This window comes from Cervus canadensis, chromosome 17, assembly GCF_019320065.1.
Source record: "Cervus canadensis isolate Bull #8, Minnesota chromosome 17, ASM1932006v1, whole genome shotgun sequence".
Classification (NCBI taxonomy): domain Eukaryota; kingdom Metazoa; phylum Chordata; class Mammalia; order Artiodactyla; family Cervidae; genus Cervus; species Cervus canadensis.
The window spans coordinates 23,271,452-23,290,759 of NC_057402.1; the positions used below are offsets into that span (position 1 = coordinate 23,271,452).

Sequence of the window (19,308 nt, forward strand, 5' to 3'; positions counted from 1 at the left end):
TTTGTTTTCAGCATTTAAAAGTCAGCCTAAGAGTATGAGATTAACAAAAATGCACTACTACATATAAAATAGGTAAGCAACAAGGATTTACTGTTTGGTCCAGGGAACAATATTCAGTATCTTATAATAACCTATAATAGAAAATAATATGAAATATATACACTATATATGTACATATATGAATCACTTTGCTATATACCTGAAACTAACACAATATTGTAAATCGACTATACTTCAATTGAAAAATTAAAAATAAAAAGCCTAAGAATAACATTCAGAATCAATTTTTTTTATAAGTATCCATCATTAACAGCCTCAGAGAGAAGACTCCAAGACATATCTTGATTTTCAATACTTGTCCAATACTTAGCTGGGGCTCTATTCCAGAGAACAGAGGGTCAAAAAGGACATTACAAGAAAGGGCTGAGGATTAAGGTTCCTAAATCTTCACTCTATTTATAAACTGAAGCAAATCTATGATTATCTGTGATGCAGCTATGATTCTACTTACCTTTGACCTAAACCATTCCCAAAACTTTAGACCACACAGGAAAAAAAAAAAAAAATCTACATCCCCATACAGCTTCTGGAGGTGCTCTGACACTGAGAAGGATCATGACCTCCTCCCTGATTATCTACCAAGAGCAGGGACCTCCTCCCTCTCAGGTCCCATGTCCTTTGGAGAGGCCCTGGTGCTCTGCTGCCTTGGACCCTGACTGAACTCAGAGTGAATTTACACAGCAGAAACAACAGCAAACATACAAAAGCAATGTGCTCTTAAACCTCCACCCCCTCCCTAATCCAAGTCCTCCTCCGTGAACACAACAGAACATGAACCACCCTCACACCTGTAGCTTGGTTACTGCCAACAAACAGCCGAAAAGGAGAACCAGGAATTCTGGTCACAGATAACACGTGCGGGCCACCCCCACCCCCATCCCTGGCAGCAGCTGGTTATCCAACAGGCAGACCTGCGGAGCAGGAACACCTCAAGGAGAGGTTTATTGAAACCATGTGAGTTAAAACAAAATAACAAAGAGAAAAAAAAAAAGAAAAAAAAAATGAAACCATGTGAGTATTTTTTAAAAACTTAAGTAATCTCTGTAAGAAAAATCAGAGTTTTGTTGAACTTGTTACACTTATTTTACAGGATAGTGTTGAAAGTTTTGGGGGAAGGAGACAGAACTCTCTTCCAGCGATTCCAGCCCTGCCTGCAGGGGCAGATGGAGCTTTCTGGAGGGACAGACTCCACTCTCAGCCCCTGGTTACAGTTACACAGAGAGCAGAGCCCTGATGTTGCTAAGGGAGGCGAAGGCAGGTGCCTTGCCCCAAAGGTGCTTAGCCTCCAAGTACCCAAAGTAACATCATACCTTGGCTGAAAAAGAGGTTATAAACTCAGGGCCTGCAGGCTCGATTTAGTCAAAGGATGCAGAAATGCATTTTGTTTGCTTTTTTTACAACGCTTTAAGATTTGAGATTTTTCACATTAAAATTCATTTTCTGATTTTTTTTTTCTTTAACAATGGAATGTCAGTGCTGAACTTCAAGTGCTGCTTGGCAAAAATTATCTGAGCTGAGTGTGAGAGCCTCTGTCAGAGATGTCACCATTCTCTCTCGGACTCATGTGGCCAGCTTCACGCATCTGTAAAAATTTCCTGGGCCCTACTGGAAAGTGGGGGGAGGAGCTTAAGACCCTTTAAAACTTTGAGTCCCGTTAAACTGCAGGATTTATAGCTAAAGAAACCCGTGAAGGCTTTGACAGCCTTATTTTCAGGTCACTGCGCAAGTCCTGACAGCTGCTTTTCTATGGAGAATGCTCCAGAGCTTGGGAGCCCCAGGTTCTGAGAGGGATGGACAGAGGTGGTTGCTAACCACCACAGCAGGAAGGAAGACTGGGATTCGAGGCAGAATATAAATTCAGAATTTCACAGTGGGGCATCCATCAGCAGCCTGCCTGTCTTGCTTGCCCTCCAGGGCTCTTGTCATAGCTCTTCCCTCTTCCAGCCTGGCCGCAGTGAGCCATGGACAGGCTTCTTCAGGAGCTTGGTTTGCTGGAGCTAAAACAAGTTTTGGCAACTGACACAGGACACCCTGCCCATGCTATTAAGAAAAGTCAAATATGCTTGACCACCTGGTTGAACTTACAGAAAAATCTCTACGCTGCCAGGCCACTGGACACTTCAGGCATGAGGTTCAGTCCACACTGTGCATTCCCCACACGAGGTGCCTGCAGCCCCCCCAGGCCTTAATGGTGTTCCTTTTCCCACGTGAGTGCTTCTTCTGCCAGTGAAGCAAGCAAGCATCACTGGCCATCCTGTCCATGATGCTTGCTTCTCCAGGGCTGCTCCTGGGCCGCTTCAAGGTTAACTCATTCTTTTGCCTTTTGTATTAAGAAAACAAAAGAAAGGAATTCCCTGACAGTCCAGTGGTTAGGACTTCACTGCTGGGGCCCAGGTCCAGTTGGAGAGGTGGGGAGAGAACTAAGATCCCACAAGTTGCCTGCCACAGTCCAAAAAAAAAAAAGGCTTTAACGTGACTTTAAGAGGTTTTAACATCTTTAAAATGGTCAAGATTAGCTAAAATGCTTCACAGTGAGGTAGGGAGGACTCTATAAGTCTGTAAAGGTCTTTCTAAACCAAAAGTCAGTTTTGCTGTCTTCTGCTCCACCTGTTGCCGTTTTCTGACTTCCCAGCATGTCCTCTGTCACCCAAAATGTAATGTTTGCTGATTTAAACCATTCAGAGCATATGACAGAGAGAAAACTTTTTGGATCACATTACCCAAAACTGTCTCCTCGGTTGCAGGAAAACAAAAGGTACCTCCTTGGGAATCACCACCAGAGGGACAGGTCATCAAGGCTCAGCACCTCCCAAAACTTCCAAGTTCAGTTCAGTGGCTCAGTCGTGTGCGACTCTTTGCGACTCCATGGACTGCAGCACGCCAGGCCTCCCTGTCCATCACCAATTCCCGGAGTTTACTCAAACTCATGTCCATTGAGTCGGTGATGCCATCCAATCATCTCATCCTCTGTCGTCCCCTTCTCCTGCCTTCAATCTTTCCCAGCATCAGGGTCTTTTCAAAAGTTCCAAGGCGCCATGACAAATCACTGACTACCTAGGCCTGTCTCTTACCACTAGGTGTCACACTAAACAATCTGGAATAAAGACCCCCCAGCTGCCCAAGGCTGCAGCTGCAGAAAACCATCACAGGGGGTGCAAAGAAACGTATTCCTGAGATACTTTGGACTTATGCATGACTTTTTTCCATGATCATTTTCAAACCTGCCACTGACAATTGTCTTCTAAGGTACCTCTGTAAGTGGGGCAGTCAGAGTTTGCTATTTCTGTACCTTTTTAATGTATTTTTTATATATGAAAATCCCCAGATGGGGTAACATCTACTCTCTATTTTACCTAACAATTGGAGTAGAAAATACTTTGCATATCTTTCGAATTAAAGTGTATTCAGTCTCATTTTCACAAGGCGTTTCCAAAAGTGTTAATACCATGACTGTTTTGGCCAAACAGGCTGGGATAGAAATTAGATAAACTGCCATGGAATGTCCAGGTAAATTTATCTGCATCTGTTTCTTTTTAGGAAAGTGGGAACAATAGTTCTTTTCTTACAAGATTAGTTCTGAGAATTAACAATGTATAGCAGAAAATGTTGGAGCCCTTCAAAAATTCATACTGTGATGTTTCTAAGAGACGTGGTCACCCTTAAGCAAAGATACACGAGCATTTGTTACCAAGTAATACAACTTTTAATCTGGAAAAAAAGTCTAAACAGCATTAAACCCAATCTTATTATGAAAGCAGGTATCCCATAACAAAGGCAGCTAATCTCTCCAACAAATATGCAGGTAATTAGAGGTAGAACTGGGAACTGAGGTCTCCTAGAGCCTCCATTGCACCTCCCCTAATACTTAGGTATTTGTGTATCACAGGCCTGCAGAGGCCATATGGACTCTATCCCTGAGAAGTTTTCATTTTAATATATGACCATTACTACCCTGACAGTTTTACTTCTTGATTTTACTTTTTTCCCTCCTCCTATTTTGTCTCTCACTCCCACTGACCCAGATTCCCTACACTGAGATACTGGACATAGGGGAATGGAAAGGGGAAATGAAGAATGGAGAAGCGTTGGTTAGTACATGGTCAGTTAAGCTGAAGATGATTGCAATAATCACCAGAAATCTCTGCAAAACTACAGAGGCTCCCTGGGACCTATTCTGAAGAACTGTGACCCAAGTTTCTTTATTTTGCCTGGACCAATTCTAGAAATAGATGAATGCATACCTCTCATTGACTAGGAGGTGGGGGTGGGGCAGAGAGCCCAGATTCTATTTCTGCAGGTGAGAGGAGGGTGGTGAACCTGGAGTGCCTACCCTATGGCAAGCATAGGTCCCATGCAGGTCTCTCCCAGGCAGGAGAGCAAGGAGACAGCAGAGGCAGGATGCAGGGCACCATGGGCTGCCTTGAGCCTCCGGCACTATGCCCTGCAGCTAATTTCTTAGCCATCCATAAGGCCCCATCTTGGATAAGGCTCTAGTCTACCCATTCTTCAGCCACCTTCCCCAAGTGCTTCTGCAAAGTCGCCCAGTGGAGCACCCAGAACTAGTGTAGGTTCAGGGTCTGTTCCCTGCAGCAGCACAGCGCAGAGCAGGGAACCCGACTTCCATAATTATTTCCTTATTGCAAGGGATCTACAACCTCTGCTACAAAGATTCATACCTTGCTTGCCTTGAAAAATACCATAGTCGTTTTCACCGTTTTCCTGCATACAGGGCAGAGTGCTTGCCTCTCCCCCAGTCAACAGGATTGTTAATCCCAAGGAAATGATTTGAGGGTTCCCCAAGCATTTAGGCTTTTAATGACAAAAGCTTTAGAAACTTCTTCCCGGGGGTGGAGAGTGGGCTGGGGGTGGCTACAATGCTAAGAGCCTGGTACTGGCAGGAAGGCAGAGGCAGCCGACGACCTTCCCCCGACCAGTGCATCCTCCCCGCAGAGAGCTTTGGGGAAGTGAATCCCTACACCCGGCCAACATTTCCACTCGTGCTTTCAAAAGATTTAAAAAAAAAAAAAAAAAAACCGGAAAAGACCTGCAGGTCGGTAAACCCCAGTGAAGAACCAGACTGCAGGCTTGCGTCTTTGGGATCTCAGCAGCTGACGACCCTAAATCAAATCGATCATATAGGGAAAACCCAGGGAAAGAGAGCTTCTTGCAGAGGGCCAGGATTACTGCGTGCAGGTTGCAGGGAAGTACCCCGGGAGGGGGCCCGGTCAGGAGGACTTTCCAGCCACTCAGCGTTCATCAAAAAGTTCCCTGTACATGACCCCAGTGGCTCATCACAGGGAGTTTCTCTGATGAACCCGGGCGCGGGGTTTAGGCTTCTTTTTCCCCCTAGCAGAGGACGAGGCCAGTTCTCTTTTCTGGTCTGACTGGCTTGGAAATTCCCCGCGCCTGACCCCGCCCCGGAGAAATCCCCTGCCAGCGTTTATAGGGCGCCGCGGCGGCGCTGCCGAGCCCACAACAGTCCTAGCCCGTCGTCCCGCCCGCCCGCCACTCCGAGAGCAGCCAGCGCGCAGCGCAGCCCGCGGCCCGTGCACCTGGGGAGCAGCGCCCGAGCCTTCACCGCGCCATGTTCCAGCCTGCCGAGCCCGGCCAAGATTGGGCCATGGAGGGCCCCCGGGACGCGCTCAAGAAGGAGCGGCTGCTGGACGACCGCCACGACAGCGGCCTGGACTCCATGAAGGACGAGGAGTACGAGCAGATGGTGAAGGAACTGCGAGAGATCCGCCTGGAGCCGCAGGAGGCGCCGCGCGGCGCCGAGCCCTGGAAACAGCAGCTCACGGAGGACGGAGACTCGTAAGTGTCGCGGGCCCGGGCGGCGGGGCCGGGTGGGGGCGCCGGGCTTGCAGCCCCAGGCGCGGGGCCTGCGCGGCGGCCGCGCACCGGGGTTTGTGCACCGACTCCGAGGCCGTGCAAAGGTGCACGGCTGCGCGCGGCGGCCGGGGGATGGCGGGGGCCGGGGGCGGGGGTCGCGGGGGCCCGGGGTCGGGGCTGGTTCCCGGGGCCGTGGTCCCGCGGCTCTGCTTTGCAGCCGCGCGCACCCCCCGCACACACCCGCCCCCCCCGTGCGGGTCCCCTCGGTCGGAGGCGGGGCGGCGGCGGGGACGCGAAGTCCCCGCTTGCATAAGGAGGGGCGGGAGTTTCTGCCCCGCTGGCGGGCGCCTCGCGGCCGGGAGGGGAAGTACAGGGCGTTCCGGCCCGGCGAGAGGGCGGGGCGGTCTGGCCGGCGCCCGCCGCCGAGCGCGGGGGGGGCCCGGAAAGTCCCTGGGCGCCTGCCAGGAACACTCAGCTCATAATAACCTCGCGGAAAACACCGCGGCCTCGGCCTCCAGAAACCCCGGCCTTGCGCAATCCCCCGCGGGCCGCGCCTCCCCGGGCCCCACGCAGTGCACTCACCAGCCCTGGGGGTTTTCCCTCTCTTCCCCTCAGGTTCCTGCACTTGGCCATCATCCACGAAGAGAAGGCGCTGACCATGGAAGTGGTCCGCCAAGTGAAGGGAGACCTGGCCTTCCTCAACTTCCAGAACAACCTGCAGCAGGTACGCTGCCCTCCCGCCGCGCACCTCTCTACCGCTCTGACCCCTGACGCCGGGTCTTGCACATGATTTCTAAATTAACAAAGCTTTGGTCATTATCTGCCCTGATCTTTTACACCTGTGTCAGCCAGTATTCTAGAACAGAAAATTCCATTGATTTGGGGAGGCCTTTATGAAGCCCATCTGGGGCCTCTGCTATTTTGCCTTGCCCCTGGTATGCGCCTGGGAAAAGCAGCACCCACAACCAGGACATCCCTGGGGTTCAAGGGAACACAGACGGTGGGTTGGATCCATGGCTCATCCTTTCTGTCCCTTCTTCTGTTTGTAGACGCCACTCCACTTGGCTGTGATCACTAACCAGCCAGAAATCGCTGAGGCACTTCTGGAAGCTGGCTGTGATCCTGAGCTCCGAGACTTTCGAGGAAATACCCCCCTACACCTTGCCTGTGAGCAGGGCTGCCTGGCCAGCGTGGGAGTCCTGACTCAGCCCCGGGGGACCCAGCACCTTCACTCCATCCTGCAGGCCACCAACTACAATGGTAAGTCCTGCTGCGCTGCCCATCAGAGGGCAAGTGAGGTGGACAAGGGGGAGGCAGGCTGACTTAAGGAGTCCAGGCAAGGCCTAAGCTCTCAACGTGTGAAAGATGGAGAAAGCATGTATAAAGGCCTAGTTGATGCCTTTCTAAAGTCAATTCAGAACCCAGGTTCTGGGCTCTTCAAATTAAGAAGAATGTGTCCCTTAAAAGAATAGGGACATAGGTATAGGAATATGTATACCTATGGCTGATCCATGTTGATGTATGGCAGAAACCAATACAATACTGTAATTATCCTTCAATGGAAAATAATAAATTAAGAAAAAAAAGAATTGGTGAAAGCTTCTGCTTGAGGAGTGTTGAAACAAGTGGTTATAATACTGTCTTACTTTTGGTCTTCTAGGCCACACGTGTCTGCACTTGGCCTCTATTCATGGCTACCTGGGCATCGTGGAGCTGTTGGTGTCCTTGGGCGCTGATGTCAACGCTCAGGTGAGTGCCTCACACCTTCGAATGGAGTGCATCAGGCCAGCCTGGTCCTCAATACAGTCACGGGCTTTTGTTGCAAGCAGAACGTCCAAACTCAGCCGTAAGCATCTCGAATTCCTTATGGTTCCAGGAGCCCTGCAATGGCCGAACTGCCCTCCATCTGGCAGTGGACCTGCAGAACCCCGACCTGGTGTCACTCCTGTTGAAGTGTGGGGCCGATGTCAACAGGGTCACCTACCAGGGCTACTCACCGTACCAGCTCACGTGGGGCCGCCCCAGCACGCGGATACAGCAGCAGCTGGGCCAGCTGACCCTAGAGAACCTGCAGACGCTGCCAGAGAGTGAGGATGAGGAGAGCTATGACACCGAGTCAGAGTTCACCGAGGACGAGGTGAGTCCCGATTAACTTGGTCGTGGCTCTGCAGAAAGGACGAGGAGAGGCCATTCTCCCTCCCCCTTTTAAGGCTCCTAGAGTTCCTCCTTATCCTGAGGGTCTCAATGTAATGAGCCTCTCAAACTTGAGTATGTGTAAGCAGGATCCCAAGAGCCTGTCTTTGTTGTTGTTTTTTTCTTTCCCCCGCTCTTCTTAAAGGAGAGAATCCTTAAAGGAAAACTCCCTCAGCCCAGGAAGTTCATTTACATTCAGGGTATAGAGAATGGAGTCTAAGAATACTTGAGTTATTTCCAGTAGCAGCCCTCCCCATCATCCCAGCACCCTTGGCAAAGCCCTGTGAGTTTAACCTGCCTTTTTTCTCTTTTTAGCTTCCCTACGATGACTGTGTGCTTGGAGGCCAGCGTCTGACGTTATGAGCTTCAGAAAGAAGCTAAAAGAACATGGACTTGTATATTTGTACAAACAGAGAGTTTTATTTTTCTAAAAAAAAAAGAAAAAAGAAAAAAAAAAAAAAGGGGAGGGGTGTACTTATAACCACACTGCCTGGTCTGGAACATTTGACTCTGGATTAGCCCTCAGTTTGTCTTTTTTGTGAACTCTGGAAGAGGGGGCAAGAAAGATGATTGGAATTCAGAGATAAGCTCTTTTAAATGTCACCTTTGGTGGGGTTTCGGAGGGAAGGTTATTCAAAATTTGATGAGAGGACTCTTATTTATTGTGCTAGTTGGTTGAATCACCGTGGATTCTGTGGCTGGGCCAGTTGAGTGACGTATAACCATCAGGTGTCTTGTTAAACCGGTCGGGGGGGTGGGGTTAAAAGTCACTACCTGTCAAGGTGTGTGTTCCCCTCCTGTAAATACTGCACATAGTGTATTTTGTTGGTAATTATTTTGGTACTTTGAAGATGTATATTTATTAAACAGATTTTTACAAACAGAGTCATCCTGCTCATTTTCTTGGGGCTGCTGTGGGTCTCCTACGCAGAGTCATTCAGTCCCCGGGCGGAGGCGGAGGCGGAGGTGGAGAGCATGTGGGAGAACTCACCACAGCCACGGAACCCTCTCACAGAGCAGCTTCTCACACTGTCGACACCAGCCTCCCCGCTGGGCTTTGCAGGCAGCCCCGGCCCGGCGCGTGGGAGGGAGGCTGTTGTAAGGTGATAGGAAACACCAGTCTCAGGCTTGGGGCGGGCAGGCTGTTTGGCCTACAGCTGGAAGGCTCTTCATTGTCGCCTGCTTTCATCTTCTTGGTTTAAGCTATTCCAGGACCTTCCTTCCGCTTTAGGAAATTATTTTGGCCAAGAGGAGTATGCGGAATTTACATTTTCTAGAGCTGGGAAAGATCTCCTGTATCAGAAGTTCATGAGGACGGGGGCTTAGGAATAGGACAGCGCTAACGTGTGTTAGCAGGTGCCCACCTCTGGGCCTTTCTTTCCTCGCTTACAAACTGGACCATCTGAAGATTGCACAAGACTATCCGCACAAAAATCATAGCAGAGTGCCAGGCACCTATGCTGAAGAAGAAATACAAGCCGTTGCACAACATCCTGTATTTCACACGGAAAGGAACAAGTCCGCAGAGAATGTCCTGTTTGGGGTCACCTTTCAGGACAGACAGGTGGTTAACTTAGTTAATGCACTCTTGTCTTCAGTGGTTAACAGCTTTTAAGCACCATCCACCTGCAAATCAGCCTATTTTACTGTTAGCAGCTGGAGGATAAAACTGACCAAGTCTGGGTCTTTTCATCAGTTCAGTCTGATTTTCCTGAATGATTCTACAGAAGATGATGATTTCATAAGAAATCAGTAACTTTTGAAGTTTAGGTTTAGATGCTATCAAGGTTTTTATCCCTAAAATGCATCTCTTGCCTAGACAGAAAGAGAAGTAAAGGAAAATTTATAGCATTGCATAAAATGCAGAATGGTGTATCAATCAATACAACTTATGTACTTCGGCTTATTCTCCCCTTATGTTATCCTTTTCTTGACCCATAAATGATGTCACAGTCAAGTGACTATGATAATTACCCTCTTCTTAGACCAAAAAGGGGCCAATGCCTCCTGGATCTTTCATATGTAAAGAGTATTGCTGTAGACGACCATGTGGTCAAAGCCGGCTCTATCCCCCTCCTGCAGCCTCAGTCCTCTGGAGCTGAGCACTGCGGTGGCCCCTCTACCTGTCTCATCTCCTCTCGGTGCTGTAGGGCCCTCGCTGAAACTCCTTGTCCCTCTCAAAGCACCTGAACACAGGTGCTGCATGATCTAACACACGAATGTCAGGTTCAGCCCTCCACTGACACACACAAGCGGTCAGAGGGGTAGCGGAGGGACATCCACCTCCAATCTCAGAGAACCAAGGTTGGAAATTGGCTCCCAATTTTGGAATGATTCCCTTAGCGGGTCTCAGTCAGACATGCCTCTTTGTCCCCCATGGTTGAGTGTACAAGTCACTCCAGTTCTACACTAGAGGGTTGGAGAGATGGGACCAACAGACGTGGCCCACCATTCCTCGGCCTCCCTGGGGACGGGCTTATGTGTAGAGGCATGACTTCCAGGCTCACGGCACAGGGGGCCTCTTCTGACCCAATTGGGCCCAGCCTTCCACCTTCTTGGCTTCATTCAATTTTTATGCTCTTCGGGACCCTAATGCCCAGGGTGGATTCCATTGTCTGCATAAACCTGGGAGTAGCTGGCCTCAGTTTCTTTCCTCTCTGGATCATCTTCCTGTTTCTCCATCTCCTTTCTTTCTTTTTTTTTTTCTTTTAAACCTACCCTACCTTCAAACCACTGGTTGGTGGCTAGAGCCTGGAGTTCCCTAAAGAAAAATTTTAGAACTGAAACATTCTAATCCATGGAAAATCTTCCTTAGACTTTCTCCCTTGCAAATTTCTAAGCACATGAGAACCCAAGTTTTCAAAGAAAACAGTTCAACAGACTGGGAGACTTCTATGCACTCTGATTTTCTCCAAGAAGCCAAAGGTCCTGTCAAGACAGGTAGAAGTACAGGAGCCTTGGGGAGAAGGGAAGTGGTATGAGAGAAGAATAAAAATCATGTCAGCAACTTCCTTGAATTTAGTTCCTTGATTCCTTCTGCCTGCCTCATCCTCAGGATAAGTCATTTCCAGAAGGAAGGGTTTTTCTTTAAAGATGGGACAAACTCCAGTCTGAGCAATTTGAAGACTTTCCTTCACATGGGGCCTAGAGATGTCAAGGCCGGGTGCTGGGGGGCATTTGCATTGAAACTTCATTTGCTACTGGAAGTGATTAAGTCCTTACAGTTAGGACTGAGTCAGTGAGATGTACTTGCTTCGCCCCCTCTCCTCCCGATTTTCATCAGCTCGCCCTAGGTAAAGTTGAAGTTTCATTTGGCAAGAAAGGTCAGAGTGGAACTGCAGTCAGAAACATAACCGAGAAGCATTCCCCAGCCTCTGGGACCTGGACAAAAATATCCCAGTTCATTTCCCCATTTTAAGGGAGCATCACAGAAACTGAAACTGGATGGCCCGTGTGTTTCCCTCCTAGAGGGAATGCATGACGAAGCATTATTATTCTCCAGGCCCTGTGCTAGGTGCGAGAGACACAAAAAGGAACCAGTCATGGCCTCTGCCTCAAAGAGCTCCTTGCTCAGGTGGAGAGAAAGATAGTACATAGAAGAGAGGATGACAGGATGAGCACAGAATGTGACGTAAACTCAGATCAGAGGCCCCCAGGGCAGAATGTGGCAGGGGAGGCGGACCAAGAGATTGCACCCTAGTTAGCTATCTGCTCCCCAGGCCAGAACTATCCTCTTATATCCCAAGTGACCAGTGGGCCCCTCTCAACACGTACAGGAAACAAAGCTGTGCTCAGAACAAAACTAACTTCTGGGATGGGATTAAACCAAGCATCCATAGCACGCTATGCTATTCATTTTTGCATTTCTGTGAGCTCTAAGTTTCCAGAGCTGAGCCTGAAAGCAATGGATTGAATGACAAATGACATGCATGCCTTAGTCTGTTGTTGATCAGTCGCTCAGTCATGTCCAACTCTTTGTGAACCCATGAACTACAGCACGCCAGGCTTCCTGGTCTTTCATCTCCCGGAGCTTGCTCAAACTCATGTCCATTGAGTCGGTGATGCCACCCAATCATCTCATCCTCTGTTGCCCCTTTCCTTAGTCTAGCACTTGTCAAACTCAACGTGCGCGCGAATGTGCACTTGTGTGCCCTGGGGATCTTATTGAAGCACAGGTTCTGTCTCCTTTGGTCCCAGGCTGGCCTGACCCTTGCATTTCTAACAAGTCCCCAGACAAGGCCTGTGCTGCTGCCCTGGGGACCACACTCTGAGGAACATTCTGAATACAATGTTATGTTGGTTATTTATTAAAGCCAGCATTCTCGGCCATCCCCCTGGGTACCACCGACAAACCTGTACAAGCGTTTTTGCAGCTGCTCCTGAGGATGATCTGGCATCAGGCAATATGAGTCTTTAGAAAAGAAGGGCTGGATCCTGAGGGCTGACATTAACATAGGGGCCAAGGCCAAAAAACCTGCCATCAAACCAGGTAAGTGTATTAATAATAAGGAAAGCAGCTGATACAACGCAAGGCCAAAAGTGTGATCACCTGAGGTCTAAGAAAAGGACAAAATCATGAAAGAAATGCACTTGAAGAATAATTCACTAATTAAGAAGAAGAAAGTGAAAGTCACTCAGTCGTGTTTGACTCTTTGCGACCCTGTCCATGGAATTCTCTAGGCCAGAACCCTGGAGTGGGTAGCCTTTCCCTTCTCCAGGGGATCTTCCCAACCAAGGGATCAAACCCACATCTCCTGCATTGTGGGCAGATTCTTTACCAGCTGAGCCACAAGGGAAGCCCAAAAAGAAGAAAAGCTGGCTTTAAAAGAAGGTTATTTGTCCCTTTCATGAGGTTGCTACAGCATGTTGGGAGTATCCCTGACCAGGCCTCCTTTGAGAAGATGGGAAGAGGGGTTGGCTTCCCTATGACAAAGTCCCCACAATATCCTTATCAGAATATGAGACACCTTAACAAGAAAAAAAGCAAACAAGGAACAAAAAAATAGAAAAAAGGCACATGAGAAGCCTTAACAAGTACTGACTGAAATGCATCAGGGAAGACCTTAAAGAATCACTTCCCCTTAAATGTTGCCAGCATTTCATGTTTCCTAATTTCAGAAATTGACTGAATATAATCTATATGGAAAACATTTAGCCATTTGAAGATAAATTTTTGGAAAGCTTTTAAGTTACTATATTTTCATTTTGTACCCTCTGCCCTCTGCAGTGGAAGCTCAGAGTTCTAACCAGTGGACCACCAGGAAGTCCCTAAACTTACTTTTATGTATTCAATATTACACATGTACATAATACTTGCTCTATGCCAGACATTATTCTGAGTGGTTTATAAGTGTTAAGTCCTGGGATCCTCAAACCACTCTGTGAGGTAGGTACTATTATTATTTTCATATTTTTTGTAAAGGAAGCTAAGGCACAGCCATGTTAAGAAACTCAGCTCAGGTCACACAGCCAGTAAATGGCAGCTCCAGGCTGGGGTGGGCTCTGGGTTCACATTCCCAGCTTGTGGTATAGAGCAGCTCCCAACATGCATGGAGATTCCTATTAACTAAATGACTTCAGGTCATCAATTCTGATTTTGTTTCTTACACCTTTGCTACTTTTGTCCTTTCAAAATTGGATAAATATTACTTAAGGATGGTTTGAACTTCGATGGGCTGCTTAATGAAAGATTATCTGATAAAAACTCCATCATAATGCAGAGCATACAAGATGTAAGACCTTGGGAAACCTCAGTAAACCAAACAATCGCATGGGACTGAGGCAGATTTGGACCCGAATCCTAATTCACCTCCTCTGGATGTTCAGTATCAAGTTTCATATGATTCTAAACAAAAGGAAATGAGGCATGTCTCTCCTTCCAGGAGTTTCCAGTTATGTGGTCTCTGTTTGCTCCCGACTGAAGCCAGGTCTACCCAAAGTCACCACATTAGACATTTTGGTCAGACATTTAAAAACTTTGCAGTATTTTAATGTTCATCTCCAGGGGAACCCTAAACAAACAAGCAAATGCAACTTTCAAAGACCAGTGAATGATCTTCTTTCAGGTAAAATGCTCAAGTGTTGATTCAGTTTTAAGCTGATTTTTAAAGTTCTCCTTTGAACAACTTTCCACACCCATCCTTAGGAGGCAACTGTCCAGGCAGGACATTGCCACATGGCACGTCACACGGGGCCTAGCCAGTGGGCTCGGGCTCCAAAAACCTTTATGTGTATTTGCAATTAACTCAGTTGTTCTTGTCCACAAAACACTGAGTAAATCTCTGGCTTGGTGAGGTCTAAACTATAGATATGTAAATATCATGTAATTAACAAGTCATACGGAATAGAAAGCTGCACCTCTTTGAGGCTAGAACTAGGACTCTCCCACCGGCAAATTCACCAGGGAAGGGTCTCTATGGAGTGTATGCAGCCTTTCCCAAGGCATGCAGCAACAGTGTCCCCAGGGAACCTCTGTACTTGGCTCTCTACCCGTGTTCCCACTGCACCCTGAGCGGGCAGAGGCAAGGGCATATATATCTCAATGAGAATTTCAAATCTGGCTTAAAACAGATCTTTCCATTCAGAGCCTTGACTAGGATGGGGGCAACTTCCTGATATGGCAGTTTGGGGTTGAAAACAGCAAGGTGAGGATTTCGAGGTGAGGGTTTTGAAGTATCTCCAGCATGTACTATCTGTTAATGCTTCCTGTTAAAGACCTGATGGGTCTTTCAGGAAATTTCTGTAATTTAAGAACCAAGTTTATTTGTCTGGGCAAGAGTGTCCTGGAATAGCAAACTTACTGTAATGAACAACAGAAGAAAAAAGTCATGTTAATGTAGACAGTAAACTAGGGGCAGGAGCGGGTAATTTCAGCCTCAACTGATTCGCCATTAGGCCTAGAGGTCCTGAGGAATATGAAGACAATGACAGACACATTTTGATAAATTAAAAAGACTAAAAATCCAGGACATGAATCTATAAACAATGACAGGTGAGTGTTAGGGGTGGGCCAATAGGGAGTTTACAGAGGAGACTGTACCCAGGGAGCCCAGAGGAAGTGGAGGGGAATCAAACAACAAGTTTTACATGTTCCATCACTTTACCCATAATTGATAAGCCTTGGATACAATCACAAATCCCCACTACAAAGTACCTATGTAATCCAGCTACTGCTGACTAATAATAATAGATATAATGTCTCAAACAGCCTTTATATGCCAGGCATTTTACATTCGTGATCACTATAGGGAGGAGGGCGACAGCAGAATTATTATCCCCATTTTGCAGATGAGGAAACTGAGGTTCAGAGTTTAGTAATTTGTCTGAGGTGATGCAACCAAGAAGAGGGGCAGTGCTGGGACCCAAACTTCACCCCTTCTGCCTCCAAAGCTCTTTCTCGTCAGGCTGGTCCGGGTGCCTCCTCATCTGCTGAAGACACTTGAAGATCCTCAACCACTGGCCTTGCCCACTGCTGCTGCTGTTTAACCTCAAGTAACTCTGCCGGCCACGTGCTGCTGCTGCGTAAGCCCCAATTAACTCTGAGAAGTTATTTGTTACTAGTACTTTTAGAGAATTTCCTTATCAGAAAAGTTGGAAATGTACCTCCTAGGAGTGTTTGAAAAGTAGCTGACAGCACATAGGAGACTCACCCAGAACTGTGGACACAGTCTTGGCATGCCAGGCTTCAGTGTGAGAGGCCTCCAGCTGCCAGGGAGGCTCCAGACACCGGATCCAGCTCAGGGGCTGCCCCCGGAGGATTCTTGAGAGCAAATGGCAGGAACCCACCAGCGAAGGAGAGAGAAAGCTCTGCCTCCTCTGAACCTCCTGGGAAACCCTGTCCAAAGCAATTTATGATTAAGTTTAGAACACATTTCCAGCTGATTCGGGGTAGGGCATGGGTGCAGTGACCAAACGCCTGTGAGGCTCCGGGGAAGGGGGCTTCAAGGACCAGTTTTCAAAGGACCAGCAGACACCACCTTTGGTGGCTGTCAGCTCAGAGGCCACCCCCAGAGTGACTGCCCAGCCGTTTGAGGTTCAGACCAGCCTGGATCCCACCCTGGGTCTACACCATCGCACGACCCTGGGTTAGTGCTGAACCTCTCTGCTTCTGTTTCTCATCGTAAAGCGGGGTGATGCAGCTGCCTCAAAAAGTTGCTGTGATGCTTAACCATCACGAATGGTGTCCGTAAAGCTTTGGAAAATGGCCCCATGCATTGCGGGGGCTCAGTAGCTGACAGCTCCTGCTATTAGGACTACTCACATCAGCAGCATTGAGAGGCATTTGACAACCCTCCCTACGGCAGGGCGTCCCCTCTGAGCAGCACCCCTCCTTCCTCCACCTCTCAAGGGTCAACCAGGACCTGAGGAACCAGATCCTCCAAAGACAAACTGGGGTATCCAGTCTTCCCTCATGCCCTTCCTGACCTCATCTCTTGCCCCAGGGCTCCACCCTCACCCAGCCCGTCTCATCCTCGGGACATGGTCCCCTGATGGGGAGGACAGCCCATTCAGTGCAGACCTGACCCACAAAAGCTGCCACAGGGCTGGACTAGGAGACACCTTGGGTGAGGTGCCTGACCCGAAGTGGGAAACTAAAGTTCTTGTGGGCACAGGCCTGGGGGTGAGCTGGAGGCTCCTGATTTCTGTCAGCCTCATGGAGCCATGGAAAGCGACACCTCTGCTCCCATGGTCAGCAGTGGGCCAGGCTGCCGGCTGCTCGGGGTATGAGCACAGACTACCCATAGAGTGTGAGGAATACCCCTCTCCTGGGGCCTTGCCGGGAGCCCATATTAGGGGCGGCAGCTGACCGGGCACACCCTCTGGCTGTCCCAGTCCCCACCCTGCCTCACTGAGAGGAAAGTGAACTTTTATTATGACGACCCTTCCTATCCCTCTGCCACCCCACTTGTGGGAAATGTAAGAAGAGGAAACCCTTGCTCCCGTAGCAGCATCAACTGTTTGAAAAAAATGAAGGAGGGAGGGGGTCTGTGTACTCACAAAGACACTTCCACATGCTATCAAGTAGAAGAGAGAGAAAAAAAAAGACAGCTTACAGAGCAGTTTGCACAGTAAATCCATCAGTATGAAGAGTCGAGAGAAAAGAGCTGGTGAGCTCACCACTGCAGCCTGGCTTGTTCCACTCGGGCTGGAATGGATTCCACACAATCCCTCCCATTATTATTAGCCTGTGATTCAAGGTTTAGGCAGAAGGGTGTGATTGCTGGAGGCTTGGTCATGCCCCCATGCAAGGGAGGCTGGGAACGTGAGTGCCTGGCATTTTTGCTTCAACTTAGGGCATCCCCCAAACGTAAGAAGTGGGTTCAGATGTCAAAACTGAGAGACAAATGTCCCAAGAAATTAATAGGGGTTATCTCCAGGGGGGCTGGATTCTAGGGTGGTTGGGTTTTTTAGGGGGTTTTGGTAACTTATTATGGAGAATTTCAAATATATACAAATGTAGAATATTAAAAGGAACTTTCATCTCTAGCTTCAGTTATCAGCTCATGGGCAATTTTGTTTTCATTTATACCTCTCCATTTCCTTACTTCCATCTCATTAGAAGTAACACCAGTCATCATATCATATGCCCATACTTAAATATCTTAGTATTTATCCCTGAAAGATAAATACTGTATTTTTAATGTATAACTCAAATGCCATTATCACACTTTAAAACTTTCAAGAGAGAGAGTTCTTTTACTCTCTACTTTGTGCATTTATTACTTTAATTATCAGGAAAAGAAAAAACTATTCCCATTTTTAATTTGTTCTCAAAAATATTAACCCCTAGTTGAGCATGCCTTAAAATCCTAGTACTGAGGAAAAAGGCATGTCAAGGGCCTCAAGAAGGAAAAGGGTGAACAAAAGGAGCAGGGGAAGGGGCATTGAATAGTATCAGTTCAATTCAGAACTGTGAGAAACCACCAGCAACCATCCCAGGCCTTCTACAGGTAACAGGAGCAGCCCCCAGAGGTTCAGTGACCACCGCCACGCCAAGGCAAGTTCCTGAGAGCATTGAACCAGATCCAGAGAGCCAACTCTCAGCCCCAAATTCTTGCCAGGGTTTGGAGAGATGAGCAAGGACAAGGCTTTCCAGTAGCAGAATGTGCCAAGGTGGGTGCCCACCTGGAGCCTGGCCACAGAGCTCCTATGGGCAGATGGCATGGGCAGGATCAGATTACAGAAGGCTGTGCACATCTGGACTGGACCTACAGGCAATCAGGAGTCACACTAGGTTCCTGAGCAGGGAAGCCACAGGCTGAAATGCAACAGTGATACTTCGTAGAGCTTAGGACGCACAGTGAGCTGCAAGGGAGCCCAGCTAGCAAGCTGCTGCAGTTGTCCAGCGCTGAGAAAACACAGACCTGGCTGGAGGTGATGGGGGATGAATTAGGTACGAGACGTACTGAAAGAGAAAAGTGTGGGGTACTCCAACCAGCTCCCGATTACCAACACATCAACACATCAGATGAGTGGTTGATTCGGGCCCTGTTCTCTGACTGTAAGCCATTAACCAGCTCGAGCTAATTCTGTGGAGAAGGCACTGGCACCCCACTCCAGTACTCTTTTGCCTGGAAAATCCCATGGACGGAGGAGCCTGGTAGGCTGCAGTCCATGGGGTCGCGAAGAGTCGGACACAACTGAGCGACTTCACTCTCACTTTTCACTTTCATGCTTTGGAGAAGGAAATGGCAGCCGACTCCAGTGTTCTTGCCTGGAGAATCCCAGGGACGGCGGAGCCTGGTGGGCTGCCGTCTGTGGGGTCGCACAGAGTCGGACACGATTGAAGCGACTTAGCAGCAGCAGCAGCTAATTTTGAAGCAAAGGAGAATTTAGTGCAAGCCCACGAGGGATGGAGGGCTCACAAAATGGACAAGAGACCGGGGAGCCCAGACTTGGGGAAGTCAGGAATTGAGGGCTCTAGTCAGCTAGAAGGTCATGGCCAGGACACCAAAGCTGCAATCACCTCTCCTGCAGCTGCTTCCCTAAATGACTTCTAACCACCTGCTGCCCTCAGCTCCCTCACTCAGGATCTGAAGTCCTGGGCGAGAACATCTGATTGACCAGGCAGAGGCCACGTTCCTGTCAAGACTGGGCTGGGGTGGGGGTGGAGCTGGAAGGAGGGCCCCCGTGGCTCTGAGGGAAGTAGGGATGAGGCAATCTCCAAAAAGGGGGGTCAGACTGCTCTTAGGATGGGGCAATGGACACCCCCAAATGACAACTAGA

At 48.5% G+C, this 19,308-nt stretch overlaps 1 protein-coding gene across 1 annotated transcript; it reads left to right on the top strand.

Annotated features, from left to right (window-relative positions):
* The first annotated feature begins 5,414 nt into the window (after window positions 1-5,414).
* On the top strand, window positions 5,415-8,967 carry NFKBIA (NFKB inhibitor alpha). Its single transcript, XM_043490313.1, has 6 exons — window positions 5,415-5,871; window positions 6,505-6,613; window positions 6,939-7,149; window positions 7,550-7,638; window positions 7,766-8,026; window positions 8,398-8,967. Exons 1-6 carry the CDS (start codon window positions 5,645-5,647, stop codon window positions 8,443-8,445), a joined length of 945 nt encoding a protein of 314 aa, XP_043346248.1. The 5' UTR covers window positions 5,415-5,644; the 3' UTR covers window positions 8,446-8,967.
* Window positions 8,968-19,308: the final 10,341 nt, after the last annotated feature.